Source organism: Microtus ochrogaster, chromosome 1 (assembly GCF_000317375.1).
Source record: "Microtus ochrogaster isolate Prairie Vole_2 chromosome 1, MicOch1.0, whole genome shotgun sequence".
In the NCBI taxonomy this organism is placed as follows: Eukaryota; Metazoa; Chordata; class Mammalia; order Rodentia; family Cricetidae; genus Microtus; species Microtus ochrogaster.
Window position 1 is genome coordinate 113,074,424 of NC_022009.1, and position 20,997 is coordinate 113,095,420.

At 37.0% G+C, this 20,997-nt stretch overlaps 1 protein-coding gene across 4 annotated transcripts in view; it reads left to right on the forward strand.

Moving 5' to 3' along the window:
- Rsrc1 (arginine and serine rich coiled-coil 1) overlaps nt 1-20,997 on the forward strand; it is a 274,653-nt gene that overhangs the window by 151,389 nt on the left and 102,267 nt on the right. For all 4 annotated transcript variants that reach the window (XM_013349017.1, XM_005344077.2, XM_026782630.1 and 1 more), the window contains exon 6: nt 10,846-10,897. In XM_013349017.1, coding sequence (XP_013204471.1) covers nt 10,846-10,897 — 52 coding nt within the window. The remainder of the gene's footprint in view (nt 1-10,845; nt 10,898-20,997) is intronic.

Genomic DNA, 20,997 nt, shown 5'->3' on the forward strand with positions numbered 1-20,997 from the left:
CCCTTTAAAAGACAAGCCCCGCCCACTCCCCCCCTCCCCTTTGGTTTTTCGAGACAGGGTTTCTCTGTAGCTTTGAAACCTGTCCTGAGAAATATAGCTCTTGTAGATCAGTCTGACCTCGAACTCACAGTGATCCATCCGCCTGCCTCTGCCTCCGGAATGCTGGGATTAAAGGTGTGTGCCATCACCGCCTGGCAATACAATCTTTTTAAAATACAATTCAACAATTCTTTTTCTGTTGTTTTATTTTTGTGTTTGTTTTTGTTTTAAAACAGATTGACACTGGGTAACCCACAGAGCTCTGGACTTCATGATCCTCCTGCCTCTGCTTCCTATGTTTAGAGGTCACTGGAGGGCATTATTGTGCCCCGTTCACACTAATCTTAGCTAGCCTCTACCTTCCTGCTAATTGCTGTTGCCATGGCAGGTGCTGTGTGCTGAGCTGTCTCACCTCCAGAGTAAGTGTGAAGAGAAGAGCTGTTGAAGCCCAGTCCCTGTCTGTGCTGTGTGCAGGCCTCATCGTCCTGCCAGTGGTTTTCTGTTCCATCTCTAGCCAATCCCTCATTTGTACTGAGAGCTCTGGCTTTGTCTAACATGGTCTGAGTGCAGTTAGAACAAATAGAAGTGCAATAAGAAAAAAGTCATCGCTTCCCCTCATTTCTGTTCTTGAGTCAGATAGTATTTTTTATTTACCTTTTATGAAAATTTAACGTAGAATTAATAATCTTACAAACTTCAATTAATACAGCTTGAAAAGTTAGAGACTATATTCGAACATCCTTTACCTGTCAATTTTGAATTTATAACTGCAAAATATTTAGAATAAAATCACCAGTGGTGTGTGCAGGGCCAGTGTTGTCCCCATTTGGACAGCCTCTATAGCAGCAGGCTGGTACAGTTAAAGTAACTGTTGGCAGTTGGGGAGATTGCATAGTACCAACCAAATCATATTATGATCACACTTATGGTGCTAAAATTACATTGAAATGCTTGGAAATAAGCTATATATTTATTGACTTATACCAATATTTGATTTTTAGTATTTGAGTACAGATATATAGATATTATATATCTTTGTAGTATTTGAGTAAAGATATTTAGACATATGTATCGAAAACACCTCACAGAACTTTCGAGTCCCTGGGAATTTATCCCAGCACTTCAGACTTCATGGATTCTAGATAGAAACGTTTTTTCTTAAGGTAATGACAGAACCAGAATTGTTAGGTTTGAACAGCTTCCTGCAAGCATGTAGGGTCACAGATGATACTGGGCAGTGGGAATGTACCTGAGTATTTCTGGAGTCTAGAGTTTTCCCTGATGTTTAGTTTGAACAATCCTAAAAGTCTGTGCTAAAATCAAACTAAACTTTCTGATTTCAAAAACTGTTTTTCAGTCTTTACTCTGGTATTTAGAGTAAAATATCCCCTAACACTGTAGAAGTTTAGAGGAATCTTGCTTTATATGCATCTTGAAGTACATGTCCAGTATTTAAATAAAACTGAAAAAGGGTCACTATTGTTCCTTTCAAAATATTGCTCTAAACTTTCTCCTGTTGACCCCACTAGGTGCTGCCAGGTCTACAAGACATTTCCTTATTTCCTGTATGATATAACTGCTCTTCCTGCCTGGACTTTAGGCAGAGTTGCTCAAGGAAGGAATCTTGTTGCCCTATCTTCCTTAATATTAAAGTCTTTTTAAGGGTTCTTTGTGCCCCAAGTATCTAGCGTGAGTTCTCTCTTTTAGTAGGATGTATAGCTGTTAAGGCCTGAAGTGGAGGAGGGTACAAGATGGGAACCCAGATCAGGGAAAACTTAGAGTGATAGATGGGTACGTGTTCAGGATTTGTTGACTGTGAGTTAGACAACTAACCCGTCATTATGAGGGTCTGCCCACCTCTGTTAACTTGATCTTCCCTAGAGATGCCTTTCCCAGCTCTTCCCGGCTACTTTTCAGTCCAGCAGCAGGGTTCTTCACAGTTACTCTGGCATACTTAAGCTACCTTTATAATATGGGTTGGTGAAAGGAATAGTAAGCAGATCAGATCCTTCAAGGGGTATGAATTAAAAAATTACACCCATCACTTTGAATCACAATAGTGTTCTCCTATACTGTAACCACTAAAAAATGATCTGCCTCATCTTTTTCCATGTTCAGCCATTTTTGTTGCATAGTTATTTTTATTAACAAGTTCAGATTTTTTTAAATTAATTTTATAGTACATCATATTTGTGGTATATTGTGTATATCAGAGCCTTTCCTTATCCAAGACAGGGAAGAATACATGGCTCCCTGCCTTTTGAAGGTGATATTCGTCTGTAATATGAATTGATTGGCCAGATAACTATATATGAAAAGCATATATGTGGTATGTTTTATACATCTGATCTATGATATCATATGCTGTAGGTTTATAGTCTTAAATGCCTTCTGTTGTCTTAAGAATTTTAACACTATAACGACACTAAAGACTTTTAGGAGAAGATTTTGGAAGTGATCTTAAATGACTTCATTTTTAAAAATTAATATTGCTTTCTCTGAAAAGAATAAAAATCTTATTGTGATTTTTCTCCATTTGTTGTCATCTGCTGGCCTTGTCTGTCTCCTGGGTACCCTGTCCCTTTAAAAGACAAGCCCCGCCCACTCCCCCCCAGTCTCTCTCTTTCTATCTCTCTCTGTGTGTGTCTCTCTCTATCTCTGTCTCTCTCTCTCTCTCACACACACACAAAGAAAAACCTCATCTAAATGGCCTATTGACTAGTATAAGGGCCAAAAGATGCCAGAGGTAGTGCTGGTATACTTAAGCACAACTAACTCAAGCATATAAACTAGTTACTAATGAAGGAGCATAAGCAATTTCTTATCTAAATAGTGGTTATATGTAATATATAAAATTCAACTTTGGTTGATTTTATTATTTATATCCATGCAGTGAAAAAGAAGGTTCATTCATTTATTCAACAAATTGTATATTGAGTCTGCTGTGTTCCAAGAGCTGTTCTGAATGCTCAGGATACAATTCCAGACTATTCAGAGGGGTCATTTTAACCTGACTGATCTTTACAAGGACCTTAATATTAGTTTTTGTTGTTGTTGTTTGTTTTATTTTGTTTTTTTTGATGTATGGTTTTTCTCTGTAACAGCCCTGGAGCTCTCTCTGTAGACCAGGCTGACCCCAAACTCACAGATTCTGCCTTCCTCCGCTTCCCAAGTGCTGAGATTAAAGGTGTGTGCCTCTGAAAGTTATTTTGAAAACCATACAGCCTCGGGTCCTAAAAGTAAGCAGTAAGGAATATTGTTACATACCTGTAGTCCAGCTACTGGAGAGGCTAGTGCGTGACTATTGCTTGAGGCTACAAACCACATGCAGTTGTGAACATCATAGACGGACCCCTGTCTCATAAACAAGCTTCAAGGGAGAGAAGGAGCTAACAGTTCTCCCAGCTATGATGTCTATAGTGCCTATAAACCACATCAACAATCAGCGTGAGGCCATAACCATAAGGGTGCTATAGTAGCACACACATCTTGGCAGTAACTTATCAACTCTCTAATTAGACATAAAAGGGAAATTATGGTATTGGAAACATAGCCAATTACACAGGGCTAGTGAAGTCATAGATCATAGAGAACTTGTAACCAATCCTTTACTAACTATACAATCCCAAACTACATTTGAATATTTATCTTTGCCCACAGATAAGAGTACTCCTTACCACTGATCTTATCAAGAGACAGAGACCATTACAAACAAACAAACAAACAAAAAGTAATCAAAATGCAGAGCTGTGGAGCCAGCCACAGTGGGAACATCTACAAATCAAAGCTTCCACTTAAGGCTCAGGGATCCTCTGTGAAGGAGAGCATGGAAATCTTTTCAGAGCCCAGGGTCAGGAAGTTTGCTTTGAGATTGTGTCTTACAGTAATGTCAGAGACTACAACCATAAGGTCTCACCAACACGACTGCCTAAATCTGACCTTAATAAGGGCAACAATAGACAGTAGACATTAGATGGGGGAAGCCACAGGACCTAGTCCTACGAAGAACTACAGGCAACCAAGGAATGTAGAGAGCAGGAAAATAGTCTCCCCTAGGGAAGATCACCACAATTTGTTATCCAGTACCTAAAAACATATGCACCACATATGTAACAATTAATGAAAAAAAAAGGCCATGAATTTGAACAAGAGGAGGATGGGTATGTGGGGTTTGGAGGGCAGAAAGAGAAGAAGGAAATTATATAATTATATTTTAATCACAAAAACATAAGAAAAAATTTTAAAAATCAACCAAAACATAATTTTTAAACATAGCAGATGGATGACTTAGCTCCTTGTGTCAGGAATAGGGACTTGTAGCCAGTCAAGTACTCTTGCTGTCTGCTGCTCTTATACCCCAGAGAATATTATTACTTCGTTCATTCCTGCAACCTTGACCCAAGCTTCTGAAAGAAGAATAATAGACAATTAAAGAGTTATGAACTTACTTACGTTAGTGAATTATCACTCATATTGTAACATGAGGAGGGATGCGTTTGAATCCACAGTTCAAATGAATGGAATTTAAAACCATTTATTAATACTTTAGAAGGCTAAGCCTTAATTTAAAAAATCTAGATGACTTTGAAATCTGATGAAAGTTGTAGATTCTCTGTGCAGAAAATATAACTGAGGAAAGCTGAGGATGGGAGAAGTGCTCTTTCCCGGAGAAGAGCACACCAATTTGTTGCTCACTGTCAAATGGACAGCCCTGGAACATACATACCAGTAGTATTATATGGATTGAACAGATTATTTTTATGAATGTGTGTTTGTGTGTGTGTGTGTGTGTGCAATAACAAAGAAGCCATGAATTTGAATGAGAGCATGTGTGTGTGTGTGTGTGTGTGTGCAATAACAAAGAGGTTGTGAATTTGAAGGAGCATGTGTGTATGTGTGTGTGTGCAATAACAAAGAGGTCGTGAATTTGAAGGAGAACGTGTGTGTCTGTGTGTATGTGGATGCAATAACAAAGAGGTCGTGAATTTGAAGGAGAACGTGTGTGTGTGTGTACACGATAACAGATCATGAATTTGAAGGAGAGAGGGAGAGAGAGAGAGAGAGAGAGAGAGAGAGAGAGAGAGAGAGAGAGAATGCACAATAACAGTTCATGAATTTGAAGGAGAGCAGGGAAGGGTTTGTGGGGTGTTGGTGGAAGAAAGGGAAGAAGGAATTGTTGCAATTATAATCTCAAAAATAAAATAAAATAAGTACATATTATTTGCATGTTTACATACCCCTAATGCTTGTGCATAGCACCCATATTAAAAATGTCTTTAGTGTTTCCAGCCCTTTATGCTGGCCTTCCTCCTGGCCATTGCCCCTTGTGTGTGTCCACCCCACTTGCAGTCTTTCTTTCTTCTTCTGCCTTGTGTTTAGGTGATGCTTTCGGGCTTCTTAAGAGATACTGTATTAGTTCTCTGCACATTATCCATAGCCTCCTTTCCTCTACCCTGGAACCTACTCTCTTTGTCTCTTGGTCCCCTATTATCCATGCCCCCCCATCCTTTTTTAGCTATTTCGATCATAAGAGCTTTTCTATCTTTTTTTTTCTCTTAACCTAACTACAATATGGTTTTGACATGGTAAAATTTGTATAATCTTAATTTTGTTAAAAATATTTTATTTAAAAACATTGCAATCTTGCTGAGAACCAAAAGGAAAAACATCACTTTTTCTATTACAGTAAAATTACAATAGCCCTGAATTAAAATGTATCCTTTTTTTTCTAATTTAACTTTTAAAAAAATTTTTATTGATCATGCATCTCAATCTCACTCGTCTCCCCATTATTTCACATCAGTCCTCTGCCCTGGCAACCTCCCCCCAAAATAAAACAAAATGAAATCCAACATTCTGCTGTTTACAAGAAACACACCTTAACCACAAAGACAGGCACCTACTCAGAGTAAAGGGATGGGAAAAGGTTTATCAAGCAAATGGACCTAAGAAACAAGCAGGTGTGGCCATACTAATTTCTAACAAAGTTGACTTCAAACTCAAATCAATCAGAAGAGATGGAGAGGGACATTTTATACTCATAACAGGAACAATTCATCAGGATGAAGTCTCAATCCTGAATATCTATGCCCTTAATATAAAAGCACCCACGTACGTAAAAGAAACATTACTAAAACTCAAGGCTGCCATCAAACCGCACACACTAATAGTAGGAGACTTCAACACTCCTCTCTCACCAATGGACAGACCAATCAGACAGAAACCTAGCAGAGAAATAAGAGAATTAATGGAGGTAATGAATCAAATGGACTTAACAGACATCTATAGAACATTCCACCCAAATAGGAAAGAATATATGTTCTTCTCTGCAGCTCATGGAACCTTCTCGAAAATTGACCACATACTGGGTAACAAAGCAAACTTCCACAGTTACAAAAAAATATTCGTAACATCCTGTGTCTTATCAGATCACCATGGATTAAAGTTAGAATTCAACAACAAGGCTACCCCCAGAAAGCCTACAAACTCATGGAAATTGAACAGTCAACTACTGAACCATACCTGGATCAAGGAAGAAATAAAGAAAGAAATTAAAGTCTTCCTCGAATTCAATGAAAATAAAGAAACAACCTACTCAAACTTATGGGACACTATGAAAGCAGTCCTGAGAGGAAAGTTCATAGCACTAAGTGCCCACTTAAAGAAAACAGAAAAAGCACACATTGGAGACTTAACAGTCCACCTGAAAGCTCTAGAAAAAAAAAGAAGCAGACTCACCTAGGAGGAGTAGAAGACTGGAAATAATCAAACTGAGGGCTGAAATCAACAAAATGAAATTTAAAATAAAAGAAAAATTTCATCATGGAAGCTGTAGTGTGGCCCAGTGAGTCACATAGTATATTCTTTAGCACGTACATCTTCCTCGCAACTGTTCATTGCAATGAGTCAGTGGTTTGGTTTGAGGCCTTTGACTTCTGTACACCATCAATACTGGGCCATCACTGGCACTCCTCTTGATATCCTGTTGTTGCCCTGTGTCTTAAAGATCCTGCAGCTTTGGATCTGCAGAACCAACGCCTTCAAGTGCTCCAGCAGCTCATAGGTGGGGTGGTTGATGGGGTGGGCTTATTCATAGTCCTGCATCTGGGTTGGGGTGGGTGCTGGGTTGATCAGCCCTCCAGCTCTCCCTCATCCTCAACACCAGGATGAGCTCTCCAGCACTGCCCTGGCGAGTTCAGTCTCTGTAAGTAAGCATGGGGGTGGGCAGCTCACCTACGCCACCAGGGCCAGCTCTACTGCGTTGGCCAAGCATGATGCAGGACCACTCTGCCAAGTGCTGAAGCTGGCGACAGGCAAGGCCAGTTCTCCCACCTGCCACAGGAACTTTCCTCACCATATGGCAGGTGAAGGGAAAATATGCACTTGAAATGCAGTATGGGGCTGGCAGGATGCTCGGTGGGTCACTTGCTTTCCAACCCTGAATACCTGAGCGTGAACCCTGCAACGCATATCAATGTAGAAGGAGAAGATTGAGCCCACACAGTTATTTCCTGTTCTCCATCATGTGCCATGGCTATTATGTTCTTGGAGAATTGGGAACCAGTGGCAGACCAAAGTAAACATATTGGCAAAATTGAAGTTGGAAAACAAATGAGTTTTAAAATATTGAAGTTATGTACAGGAGCAGAAAGACTCATGGACAGCTGCATCAGCAAAGCCCACCCTAGCATGGTGGTAGGGATGACGGCTCCATGAAGATACCAGCTCATCTTTGACTTGCTCAGTGAGTTGAGTGGGTATTGTTCTCAGTAATGGGACCCAGACATCACTTCTGAGAGCAAACCATTGTTTTAGCTACAGCCTGAGTTGTTTTGGGTTTCCATGGAACCCTCTTAGCCAACAGCTCAATTGAATAGAACTCGGTCTCGCTACCGGAAGCCCTTTTAGGTGACAAGAGATAGCCAGTTAGGACTCTGTATCCTCTATTATTAGGAGACCTCATCTGAGATCACCTTCGTATATTTGAGGAAGTTTCCACTTCACTAGGTTTGCATATCATTCCTAAAATGCCCTCAATTCTGTCTGTCTTACACATATTTCCTCCATCAACGCTTTTTCCCCTTCCCTCCATCTCACTCCTGTCCCTACCCACCACTAGTCTACCTTAAAATCTGTTCTATTTTCCCATCCTAGGGAGATCCACGTGTGCCACTTAGTCCCTTACTCTGCCTAGTCTGTCTGGATCTGTGGATTATATAGGTTGCTTATCATTTAATGGCTTACATCCATATATAAGTGAATACATACTGTATTTTCAGTCTGAGTCTGGGTTACCTCACTCAGGATATTTTTCTAGTTCCATCCATTTGCATGCAAATTTCATGATGTCATTTTTAAAAACAGTTAAGTAATAATCCATTGTGTAAATGTACAACATTTTCTTTATCCATTCTATGGTTGAGGGACATCTAGATTGTTTCCAGTTTCTGGCTATTAAGAATAAAGCAAAGGTCTTTGTGGTAATATGGAGGAATTTGGGGGTATTTGTTCAAGAGTTTTATAGCTGGACCTTGTGGTAGGTTTATTCCCAGTTTTCTGGGAAACTGTCACACTGATTTCCATAGTGACCGTACAAGTTTGCACTCCACCAGCAATGGACAAGTGGATGGAAGCTCCATATCCACTCCAGCATGGACTGTCACTTGTGTTACTGATCTTAACCATTCTGACAGGTCTAAGGTGGAATCTCAAAGTCATCTCGATTTCACATTTCCCTAGTGGATAAGGACGTTGAACATTTCTTTAAGTGTTTCTCAGCCATTTGAGATTCCTCTATTGAGAATTCTCTGTTTAGGTATGTACCCCGTTTTTAATTATATTATTTTGTTTGTTGATGTCTAGTTTCTTGAGTTCTTTATATAATTTAGATATTAGCCCTTATTGGATATGGAGTTGGTAAAAATCTTTTCCCATTCTGTAGGCTACCCTTTTATCCTATTGATGGGGTCCTTTGACTTACAGAAGCTTTTAGGTTTCATGAGATCCCATTTATTAATTGTTGTGCCTGCTCTATTGATGTTTTGTTCAGAAAAATCTGCTCCTATTCTAGCAAATTCGAGGCTATTCACACTTTCTCTTCTATCAGGTTCAGTGTTTCTGATTTGTTGTGGTCTTTGATCCATTTGGAGTTGCTTTTTATGCACATTGATATATCTGGATCTGTTTGCATTCTTCTACATGCAGACATCCAGTTTGATCAGGAGTATTAGTTGAAGATGCTGCCTTTTATCCAGTGTATATTTCTGGCGTCTTCATCAAAAAATCAGGTGTCCATAGATGTGTGGATTTATGTCTGAGTCTTCTCTTTGAGTCCATTAGTCAAAGTGTGTATTTTTATGCCACTACCATTCGGTTTTTATTACTATAGCTCTGTTGTACAGCTTGAAATTTGGAATGGTGAGATCTTCATCATTTATTATTCAGGATTGCCTTACTTATCCTCAGTTTTTTGTGTTCCCATATGAAGTTGGGTATCTTCCTTTCAAAGTCTGTAAAGTATTCTGTTGCAGTTTTGGTGGGGATTGCAATGAATCTGTAGATTACTTTGGATAGGGTGGTCATTTTTACTATGTTAATCCCACCGTAACATGAGCTAGGAAGATCTTTCTGTCTTCTGCTATCTCCTTCCATTTCTTTCTTCAAAGACTTGAAATTTTCAACATACAAGTCTTTCACTTGCTTAGTAGAATTACCCTGTGATATTTTATATTATTTGAGACTATTGTGATTTACCTGATTTCTTTATCAGGCCATTTGTCATTTGTATATAGGAGAGCTACTGATTTTTTTTAAGTTGATTTTGTAGCCAATGAGTTCTCCAGTGTAATTTTTAGGGTCACTTACATTTACTGTCTTATTCTCTACAAATAACAGTACTTTGTCTTTTTTATTTTCAATTTGTATCTCTTTGATCTCCTTCAGTTGTCTTATTGTTCTAGTAAGACTTCAAGTCCTATATAGGATAGGTATGGAGAAACTGGACAACCTTGTTTTATTCCTGATTGAAGTGGAATTACTTTGAGTTTTTTCCACTTAATTTGATGTTGGCTATGGGCTTGTTGTAAACTGCCTTAATTGTGTTGAGTTATGTCCTTTGTATTCCTAATCTCTCCTTGACTTTATCATGACTGCATGTTGGATTTTTATCAAAGGCGTTTTCTGCATCAAATGAGATGGTCATGTGGTTTTTGTCTTCCAGTTTGTTTATATGATGGAGTGCGATTTTTGTTAGTTTCAACCTTATTGCCAGAGTTGAGTCAACGTTCTCTTGATCAACAGTTTTAGGGGAGCAAATGGAAACTGAAAATATGTGTGGTATATTATATCTTATCTTCTGCACAATTTCCATTTCAAATTCAGTTTGAAAATACTTAATTTTAGGGCCTGACTTCCCCGACATGCAAAACTTAAATTGTTAGTTTACTTAAATTTAGATAGGTTACTTAAATATTTCTATATACGAGGAAGCAATATGATTTGAGAATCTGTTCTTATATACTATTTTTTGCCTTATTATTGGGTTTACAGTTATTACTGTTATTGCTTAGTGATACAGTGTTAGGAAACAACCAAAGAGTTTTATCATTCTTGGATTGTATTAATTAAAAGGTGATTTTCTATTAAAGGTGAGTGAAGTTGTTGTGAAATATTACTGTGGTAGAGTTTGGATGGGTAGTGATAGTGACTGTGGGAAGGCTTCCTTCCTTTTCAGTACCTAGTAGTGCTCTAATTTACAATCTGTTTGTTAAAACTGAACTGTCCATTTCTTTTATGGTTGATTTTTAGCCACCAGCTGAGCAGGCCAAAGCCAGACTACAGATGGTCCTTGAAGCTGCTGGTAAGTGTTGACAATTCACTTTTATGAAATAAACAAATCCTAGGCTGGTAGCATGCTTATACATGAGTTAAAAGGTTTTTCCTAGTTTAAAATTTTTCACAAATCTAGATCATATGTTTGGATCTAGATTATATATTTGGATAAATGTCACCTATTTGTTGCTAATATAAAGTGATATGTGCTAAAAACTCATTCTTTGCATGTTTAATGGATAAATCAGGTTTTAGTTTTAAAGTTTAATTTTAATAAAATACATGTTGATTTTCATCTTTTATGGATTGTACTTTTGGTAAAATAAAATTCTTTAACTCTAGACTGTGATTTTTTTCTGATGTTTTCTTTTGGAAGTTTTTTTATTTTGTAATTTGTATTTAACACTATAATCTATTTCTACTTAACTTTTGTATAAGTTACAATTGATTAATTAAGATTTACATTATTTTGGAGAAAATAAGGCCAGTGCTATATTAAATTCCTCTAATTCCAATTGGCTAATTCATTGGCCAGTGTATTCTGTTGCCATCTAATTTTAAAATGCTATGTTTAATTTCCCAGTGGTACAGTTTCACAAAAACATTTTTTTACCTTTTGAAATAGCTCTAAAAATCCATGCTGCCTTCTATATACTAATAATTTAACTTTAAATCTAAATGTACTCCTTAAAATGTGTGTGTGTGTGTGTGTGTGTGTATTATTTACCTTTTAAGGGTTACAAAGAGCTTATACATTCCATTCTGACGAATTCAAATTGAGGATTTAATGATAATTTCAGACCACCAAACAGCAATGTTATATTTTGGAGCAAATACATATGTGCACATTGACTCTAGAATCTCTTGCAGTAACTATTGTTATTATAAATTACTATAGAAGTAAGTTTTTGAAATTATAGGGTATTAATATATAGCATAAGTTTTTATACCTATATGCCTTGTGCTGAATTGCTTCATGAAAACTTTACACTGCCTTTTATTACCACTAGTTCAGTGACCACTTTTTAAAACCAGACGGCTGTTTTTCATGCTGTTTTACACTGCTATGAATAGATTGATGTGTAGTGATGTGATGTTTTATTTTTCTTTGAAAGTGTCCAGTGTTATTTTTAATGATACTTTGTTACCTCAGAGGGAAAGTAGATAGCTGGGCGGTGTAGAATATCAGTAAACCTACAACATGGAGAATGGTAGAAGAGCGTGAGTTCAGTTGGTAAAGACAACCCTTACTTTCTATAGTTTCTTTTCATCTTCCTTTCTTCTAGCAACCACCAGTCTGCCTTCTGTCTCTGAAATGCCATATGTAATATGTGGGTTTTTATATCTGTCATGTGTTCTGTTTTAGACGTATTTCCATGTTGTAACATATCAGTAGTTCATTTCTTCTTATGGTTGAATGATATTTGTGTACAATTTGCTTATACATTCATTCAGTGATAAAAAATTTGAACTCTGTTTATTAAGTAGTGTTGAATAATGTTGTTATAAATACTAATAGACTAATCTGAGCGCCTGCTTTTAGTTTCTGAGAATACTTTTGTAAAGTAATAATTGTGGAATCATTTGGCAATTCTTCGATTCTTTAAAACCCCAACAATTTTCCATACTAAACAAACAGTTTTATATTCTCAACTGCAATATACAAATGATTCCCTATTGTATCAATTAGGGACTGTTATCCATTTCAGCTAGCTGTTTGAAAGTCTTTAGATTTGGAGATTCTTTGTGTTCTAAGTCTGTCGTAGATGAGGGGTAAGGGTGGTGACTTTCTTCCAGGGCTACTGTGACAACAAGCGACATATGAAGTGCCTGATCCGCTCACACCAGGGTTTCTGTCTTGTGTCTGCACTGTTGTGTCTCAGGCACCCATTCACAGTGCCTCATCTTTGCTGAAATTACCCAGTGTCTCTCAATGCAAAAACAACAGTATACCTGTCCATGACTGTTGAGATTCTGTGTAATGGATCTATACACTTTCAGTTTTCATTTCCATATTTTTAATTGAAATTTTTTGTACAGTTTATTCCAGTTTCAGTTTCCCCTTCCTCATCTCATCTCAGATCCCATCCAGGCCTTTTTTCTTTCTTTAGAAAACAACCAAGCCAATTTTAAACAACAAACTAGAATTTAAAACATACTAAAAATAGAAAACAGAAAAAAGCATGAGAAACACACACACAAACATAAAATCATAATATCCAAAATCATAATATATAAGTCAAAGACCAGCAAGGGGAAAAAAAAAGCCCAAACCAGTCATTATGAGACAGAACATCTCCAAAAATACCATTGAGTTCGTTTGTGGTGGCTGTCTGCTACTGGGCTTGGAGCCTGCCATCAACTGTGCCTTGTACGCCCAGTGGGACTCCTTTGGATTAACTGAATTTTCCTTTTAGAATGGGTGACACTTGGAGACAGCTTCTGGTCTAGGGGTGGGGGTTTGTGTCCACTTTCCCTCTTAATGCTGGGATCTCATCTGGCTTAGATCTATACAGGCTCTGTGCATGCTGCCATGGTCTGTGAGTTCTTATGTGCATCGGTGCAGTTGTGTCTAGAAAGCCTTGTTTCCTTGGGATCTTCCATCTCCATTGGCTCTTTATACTCTTTCTGCCTGAGAGGAAGGTTTGCTAAAGATTCTCTCTGTCTCTCTCTCTCTCTCTGTCTCTCTCTCTGTCTCTCTCTGTCTCTGTCTCTCTCTCTCTCCTTCCCTCCCTCTCCTCCTCCCTCTCTTCCTCTAGTTCTCCTCTCCCTCTTTCTCTCTCCACATTGTTCTCTGTATTAGTTTCTGTATCTGTGGAACGAAGTTTCTTGATGGCTGAACAAGACACTGACTTGTGGATATAATAGACTATCATTAGGAGTTATTTTATTGCTATATTCCTTTAGCTGAGCAGTAGTGTTTGGTTTTCTTCCAGGTCTGTGTCCTATCTAGTCAGGTTTTTAGCCACTCTAACAGTGGCTAGACATGGGTTCCATCTTATGGTGTGGGCCTTAAATCCAGTCAGGTATTGATTGGTTACTCCCACAAGCTTTATCCCACAATTGTAGCAGTCTGTCTTGAAGATAGACTTCAAGTAGATCAAAGCTTTTGTAGCTGGGTGGTGTTTACCTTTCTCCTCGGTATCATGCAAGAGTGTCTTTCAGCACCTTGTACACTAGTCAGTAGGGGTGAAGGCTCTAGTTAGAGACTACCACCACTCCTCTGTTCAGCGAGCTATATAGGTGTTCTTTTCAGCAACAAGGCCTTACCCTCAGTTTGTGGAAAACCACAGCAGTCTTGGCAATTGCCTGTGTTGATTTGGGGTTTCCATGGGGCTCCTTGACAAACAATTCAATTAGATATAAACCATTTCTGCACTGGAAGGTTCATTTGATGGTGAAAGATGTCTAGTTGGGAATTTTTCTTCTTCATTATTTGGTGATTCCATTTTTATTTCTTTCGTATATGTATATATTTCAAGCTGTTGCCACTGTAGTAGGTTTCCATGTGATTTCTCAAATGACCCTTAGTATTAGCTGGCACTCCTCCCATTCCCTCGCTTATCTCCTTCCTGTCCTCTCTCCATTTTATACTCCCTCCACTGGGAAATCCTTCCCTCCTTCCCTTACTCTGTACCTAACCTCTGCTGTTGTATGGATTTTAGAATGCCTGTAAAAGGCTCAAAAGCTGACATTCATATATAAGGAAATACATGCCATATTTGTCTCTTTTGGTCTGGAATTTCTCACTTAGGATGATTTTCTTTCTAGCTCCATTCAAATTTTATGATTTTTAAATTTTATGATTTTGCTTCCTTTAAAAGCTGAGTAATATTCTATTATGTAAATGTACTACATTTTCTTAATCCATTCATCTGCTAGTGCACATCTAGGCTTTTTGAAATTTCTGGCTGTTATGAATAGAGCAACAGTGAGCATGGTTGGACAAGTGTCTCTGTAGTAAAATGTAGAGCCCTTTGTGTGTGTGCCCAAGAGAGTGACAAACTCCAAAAAAAATTCATTGCTTAGATTTCATAACCTGTAATTATTCCCTGAATTGCCTATGTTTTTTCCACTTGGAACATTTAGCTCATGTCTTGTTTTGTTTTATTTTCTCCTATTACCTCTCTCCACTAGTTTTTTTGTCTCTATCATAACACCATGATAGAATTCCAACTGTTAATCTCTGATAGATAAGTCATTATCTATAATAACTTGAACTAATATAATATACATAATATATAATATAATAACCCGAGAGCTAATAACCTGAAAGTTTAAGCCTTTAAATACTTGCTGCTGAGGGAATTAATAGAAGTTAATCAAGAAACTATGAATAGAAGCCCCCATATTACCCAGGACATTTGCTGGAAGGACTTTAATGAGCACCACAGACATACTTGCACTTCTGTGTTCATTGCTGGAAGGGCTTTAATGAGCACCACAGACATACTTGCACTTCTGTGTTCATTGCTGGAAGGGCTTTAATGAGCACCACAGACATACTTGCACTTCTGTGTTCATTGCTGCATGTTTCATGATACCCAGAAATGAACCCAGCCTGGATGTTGGCAGATGAACAGACAAAGTAAATGTAATGCATATACAGTGGAATTTTTTTTTTTTTTTGGTTTTTTGAGACAGGGTTTCTCTGTGGCTTTTTTTGGAGCCTGTCCTGGAACTAGCTCTGTAGACTAGGCTGGTCTCGAACTCACAGAGATCCGCCTGCCTCTGCCTCCCGAGTGCTGGGATTAAAGGCGTGCGCCACCATCGCCCGGCTACAGTGGAATTTTAATTGGCTAAAAAAATGAAATCATGACATTTGCAAGAAACTGTGTGGAACTAGGAATATTAAATAAAATAGGCAATCTCAAACAGCAAAATACCCAATTATATACAGAATATAAAATTAAAATTACATGTTTGGATATTGCATATATGCGTGCAGATTATGAAGCTAGAACGGTGATCATGAGCGTGTTGAAGAAATCTTAGTGTGAGGATGCAGAGAAAGTCATAGATAGCAGGTGACTTGAAAGGAGAATGGACGGCTGTTTAGGAGGGAACCAGCCATGGGGGAAACTAGGACAGGGGAATGAGTGATGACATGCCCCAATTGCTTATTACTTTATATGCTCATCTAAAAGGAGAATTTAACAGCTTCAGAAATATTTAAATGTTAATTGTAACTGATGGAGGCATTTTGTGACGTTCCAAAAAATAAAGTTTTTGATGACTATGAGATATTATGACTATATAAATGTAAACTCATAAGCTTTAAGTTAGTACATGACAAAAATATTATGAATAGTACTTTATCATCTAAATGACATTCATGGCACTTTGAATTGTGCCTCAAGTTTTCAAAGTACTTTTATAAATCCTTTATCTTAGGTAATTAACTCCATTTTACAAGAATCATGAAAACTTGCATAGCTGATTAGAAAGCAAATTCAGTGATTTCTGACTTTTGATTTCTTACTCCCCTTAGTTTCAATGCTTGAGCTTTATTAATCAGAAAACAGTGACAGAGAATATTACAAAATGGATAGTTTATTTTTGTAGATTTAATGTATATATAGTACAATAAGTTCTAGCTACAAATCTGCTTTAGATTCTGAAAGGTTTTTGATTGATAATGCAAAAAGATTAAAGTTCAACTCATGAGAAAGCTTTTTCCCCTTAATTATATAGAACATTAATAGTATCTAATTGTCTAACTTTAGAAAATCTAGGTTAATGTTGCAATCTTTGATTTCCTGTCCGAAATCTAGGTGCTTCCATTTCAGTGGCCCTTCCTGGGCTCCAAGTTGGTTAATGTTAAACACAGATTAGTTGCATGCATATATACATTAGGATCCAAATCAGAAGTCTTGCTTAGCAATATGCCATAAATGCCGTAGTTCCTCTGTAGTATATTAAATTGAGATTTGCCTTCCCACTTACTCATTAGGTACTCTGAAACCACGTTCTGATCCTTCCTTCTCCTTTGCATAGACTTACGATCTCAGGAGTTGCAACACTCAATCTCAGTCTAGCATTAAATACTTGAGACTCCAAGAATTACAAATGAAGAGAATTGATAAAGTTACTACTTCAGGGACCATTGAAAGCTCCTCTGCTTTACTGTTTTACAGCTGACAGAGAGACTTGCTCCATAGTTTTCTGACCCCTGAAGTAGGATGGTTTGTTGTGACAGAGCTTTCATGTTAGGATACTTCCCTATTCCCAAGCAGAGCAAATGATGAAAAAGTTCATTCAGACTTCATATCAATGGTTTTTAGATTCATTTTCTCTGTGTGGTCTCTTTGAGGGCATGTCGGTAGTCTAAATTGTAGCTGGTTCAATCATTAGCATAATTTACGCTTAAGCAAGTCATTCTCCTTTATTGCCTCATCTTGTTATTCCGGAATTTAGGTGAATACCTATAAAATGCTATAAACTATCTGGTTCGAACTCTTCCAGTAAATGTTCGCAATTTAGTGTGAGAAGCGTTGAAATGTGGTATTTAGTTCTGCAGCTGGGAGCCTGAGGTGCTGCTCCTGGTTGCTGAGAAAGCTACAGCGACATTGTTAATACTTGCTGAATGTCAGTTGTTCATTCATAAAATGAAAATAACAATATGAACTTTCAGAGTTATTATGAGAGTGAAATAAATTATTACAATAAAGTCCTCAGCATTCCCAATATAATGTGAGGTGGGAAATTCAGCGGCTGTTCTTTATAGCATCGCCTGAGTGACTTTATAAAGTTATCAAAGAGAAGCGGAGCCACATACCTTCATCATGCTGCATGCGTAAACTGTTAGATATTAGTAAGAATTAAAAACATTACTTTAAAAAAAGAGTAAAACATTAAATAGTTTAGTTTACTTAGGTATTCGTTAAAACTTTTTTCTTCAAATGTAGTTACAAACTTCAAAGTTCTACATAAGTTTGTGTGGCTTAGATACAGAATAAATTGATAATGTCAATTTAACTTTGTTTCCAACAGTGAGTTTGACGTTTGTCTTTCTGCTGCTCAGAAATGATAAAACTATTGTTTTCTGCATGGAATCATGAAGTAACTGGCTTTTCAAATGTTTTGTCTGTTTTAGCATGTATCACATGTTTGTATTTGGATGCTGTTGTTTACCTTTAGTAGTATTTAGTGAGAAGAAAGCTGTCAGCGAGAGTCTGACAGTGGCACAGCAACTCGCCATGTTGGAGCAGATGTTAAGCAGACAGTAGTTGAATGCTAATTCTGCGAGAGTGGTATGTTTAACTGAAGTATGTTGCATGTGGGCCTTCTAGACTTAAGTACAATGCTGGATCTCTGGGGAGAATTTTAAAGCTAAACCTCTTTCTTTTGGGTCCTCTACATGGACTCTATCAAGTCAGTATAAAGCAGGTCATCCCTAGGCTAAAGCCCTTCAGCTTTTGTTATTGGGCTCTGTAGACCTGTAATTAGGCCTCCTGGCAGGCCTTGCGGGCCAGTTAATGGTCATATGGAGTTTCTGTGAGGCAGACTGGCTTTGTATAAATCCTGGGTAGGAATATGTTTATGGGTCACTTCCTACCAGGACCATGCTTTGTCCTTATGCCCTGCAGGCTGACAGGGAGCAGGTTCCCTTGACCATGGACTGTTCAGTGTGCAACTCAAAATCTACTTCACTAATCCCCAGTGTAAACAGAGGATTTAGAAGGGCTTCTGTCACTTACAGTGCCAATTCACTAGGGTGTCTGTGAATTTATTTTCCCGACTTCATTATTGAAAGACTGACAAGTCTGTGAGATTTAGATGGCTGTTTACACATCAGATGTGCAGGTCATTTTTTAAGTGGACTTAGAATCGTCCCAAACAATTTATCTAATGTGGAATTATATAATTAATTTCTTAGAATTGATTACCTTTCAATAATAATTTTTATAATTTATGTCATTAAAATTGTGTACTAATAGTCAATCTTTTCTTATAAGGAAAATTATAGGTATTTTTCCTAAAAATAAAGTAAATTAAAGTAAAAAAGTTTACCAAAAAGTGATCATGAGGATTTTAAATAAGTAAAAATAAATAAATGAATAAATAAATAAAACCTTTATTGTTCTGAACATTAGATATTATTAAAAGTTCTGTTTTAGTGTAGCAAAGCTTTTTAGGGGAATATCAAATTGTTTTACAGAATGCTTAATGAAAATGTGATCGATTCATGAAGTCTTGAAAATAATGAGTTGTATTTATTGGACATTTGCTGTAGAGTCATTGCTTAATGTAAATTTTCCAATGTTTTAAGGATTTATATGATTGGTTCCTGTGTCCTACCAATGCTTCATAGCCAAAGTATTTGAATATCAAGAAAATAATAGTTGAAAAATCTACTTTTTCTGTTTTATTTACATAATTTTGCTAAGATTTTTTTTTTTATGATGAGATTATATTGAGACTAGATTCTGAAGAGCCTAGGAACCCTAAGTGTGCACAGCAAAGAATTGTCCCGTTATCCTGTAGCAGTTTTCTTTGGGAGAAAAATCAAATGGTGAATACTTCCCCGTCTCATCTAGTGAACACGTGCTTAGTGCTTTGCATTTCATGATATAAGAATGGTTCATGACAGATGTGGCTGAAAAGACCACATACGTAGACTGTATGATTTTACTCTGGTGGAACTAATAGGATCACTCATGACATTGTAGAGCCTGGGCTTTTCCTTCCACCGCCACTGCCACTGCCATCAAATTGTTTAAACAGAGTAGCCTTTTGATGCTTGAGCACCGCATCTTTCCCCAAAGTCAGGAAATGTTGATGACAGCAGAGAACCCTTCTTCTCTTCCAGACGCTGTATTATCTCTGCTCTTAGGTTCAGGTGTTTGAGTCTGAGATTCCATATATGAGGACTGTATTGACATCATTTCCCCTCCCTCTCTTTTCTTCCTTCTTGTTTTCTAATTGTCCTGAAATCCCACAAAAGTTAACATTTTGTTCCATTTTTATAGTTTTTAAATTTTATTTAAGAAAATTAGAAAGTATATGCCTTAGAGAATACAAGACCTACCTGTGAATTAGGTTGAGTTTTTGAGAGCAACAAACTTTATTGATGGTCATAAAATTCATGACAGAATATTGCATACTCTGAAGTTTATTCATGCCTAACTAGGAAAACTGTAGTGCATGTTTCAAAAATGGAAATGTTAGTATATTTGTGACGTATTTTAGAATTAAAAAAAATCTGCTGAGCTATACTTAAAAGGTAGCTTATTTCACTCTTAATATTAAGCGAGAGTTAGTTTTAATATTGATAACTACCTATCATGATGTACACAAAGCTGATGGTTGTGATCTTTGAGTAGCCAAAATGATAGAACTTGAAACATTGGTTTCACTTTGCATTCATTTTCTGATTGTTCTTTAGTTATGAATAAGTATAGGAAAGGCTTGTTTTGAACATAATAAAATTTCCCAAACAAATCTTGACAAATGTGTACAGTGGTGTAACTATAAGCTGACTTTTTAAAAAGCACTTAAGAAAGTCCCTATACTCCTCTTGAAGTCAGTTTTCTCTTCCTCCTTCTCAGCCCTAGCCCCCACTAAACTGCTTTGTTATTGCAATTACACAAAAGAAGTGTAAAAATAATATTCATGTAGGTTTTCTGATTCTAAATCAGTTTGCACTTAGACGCATAATTGAATTTCAGGTTGTTCATTCTTAGTATGTAGAAATGTAATTCATTTTGAGCACTTTGTGTAGATTTGCTCTTAACATTTTGTAAGTTCAGACTCTAATACCATGGATATTTGTTGGTATTTTGCACATAGACACGATCAATCTTTCACCATCATGATGTTAACTGAGGTGTTTCATTGAAGATTTTTTTGGGTTCAGATGTTTTCCTCTGTTTCTATTTTGCTTCAGTATTTTTTTCAGGAGTAAATATTGCATTTTGGTAAATGTCTTCTCTGTATCTTTTGAAATATTATGAATACTCCATGCTTATGTATTTCTTATTACTAATTTATATTCTTAATTTCTAATTATAATGCTATTAGGAGTAACACCTTTTGAACATGATGTACTTATTTTCATTGATTACCTCACTCAACTCTGTAAAATTTCATTTTATCTATCTGTATGTATAATATAATTTCAACAAT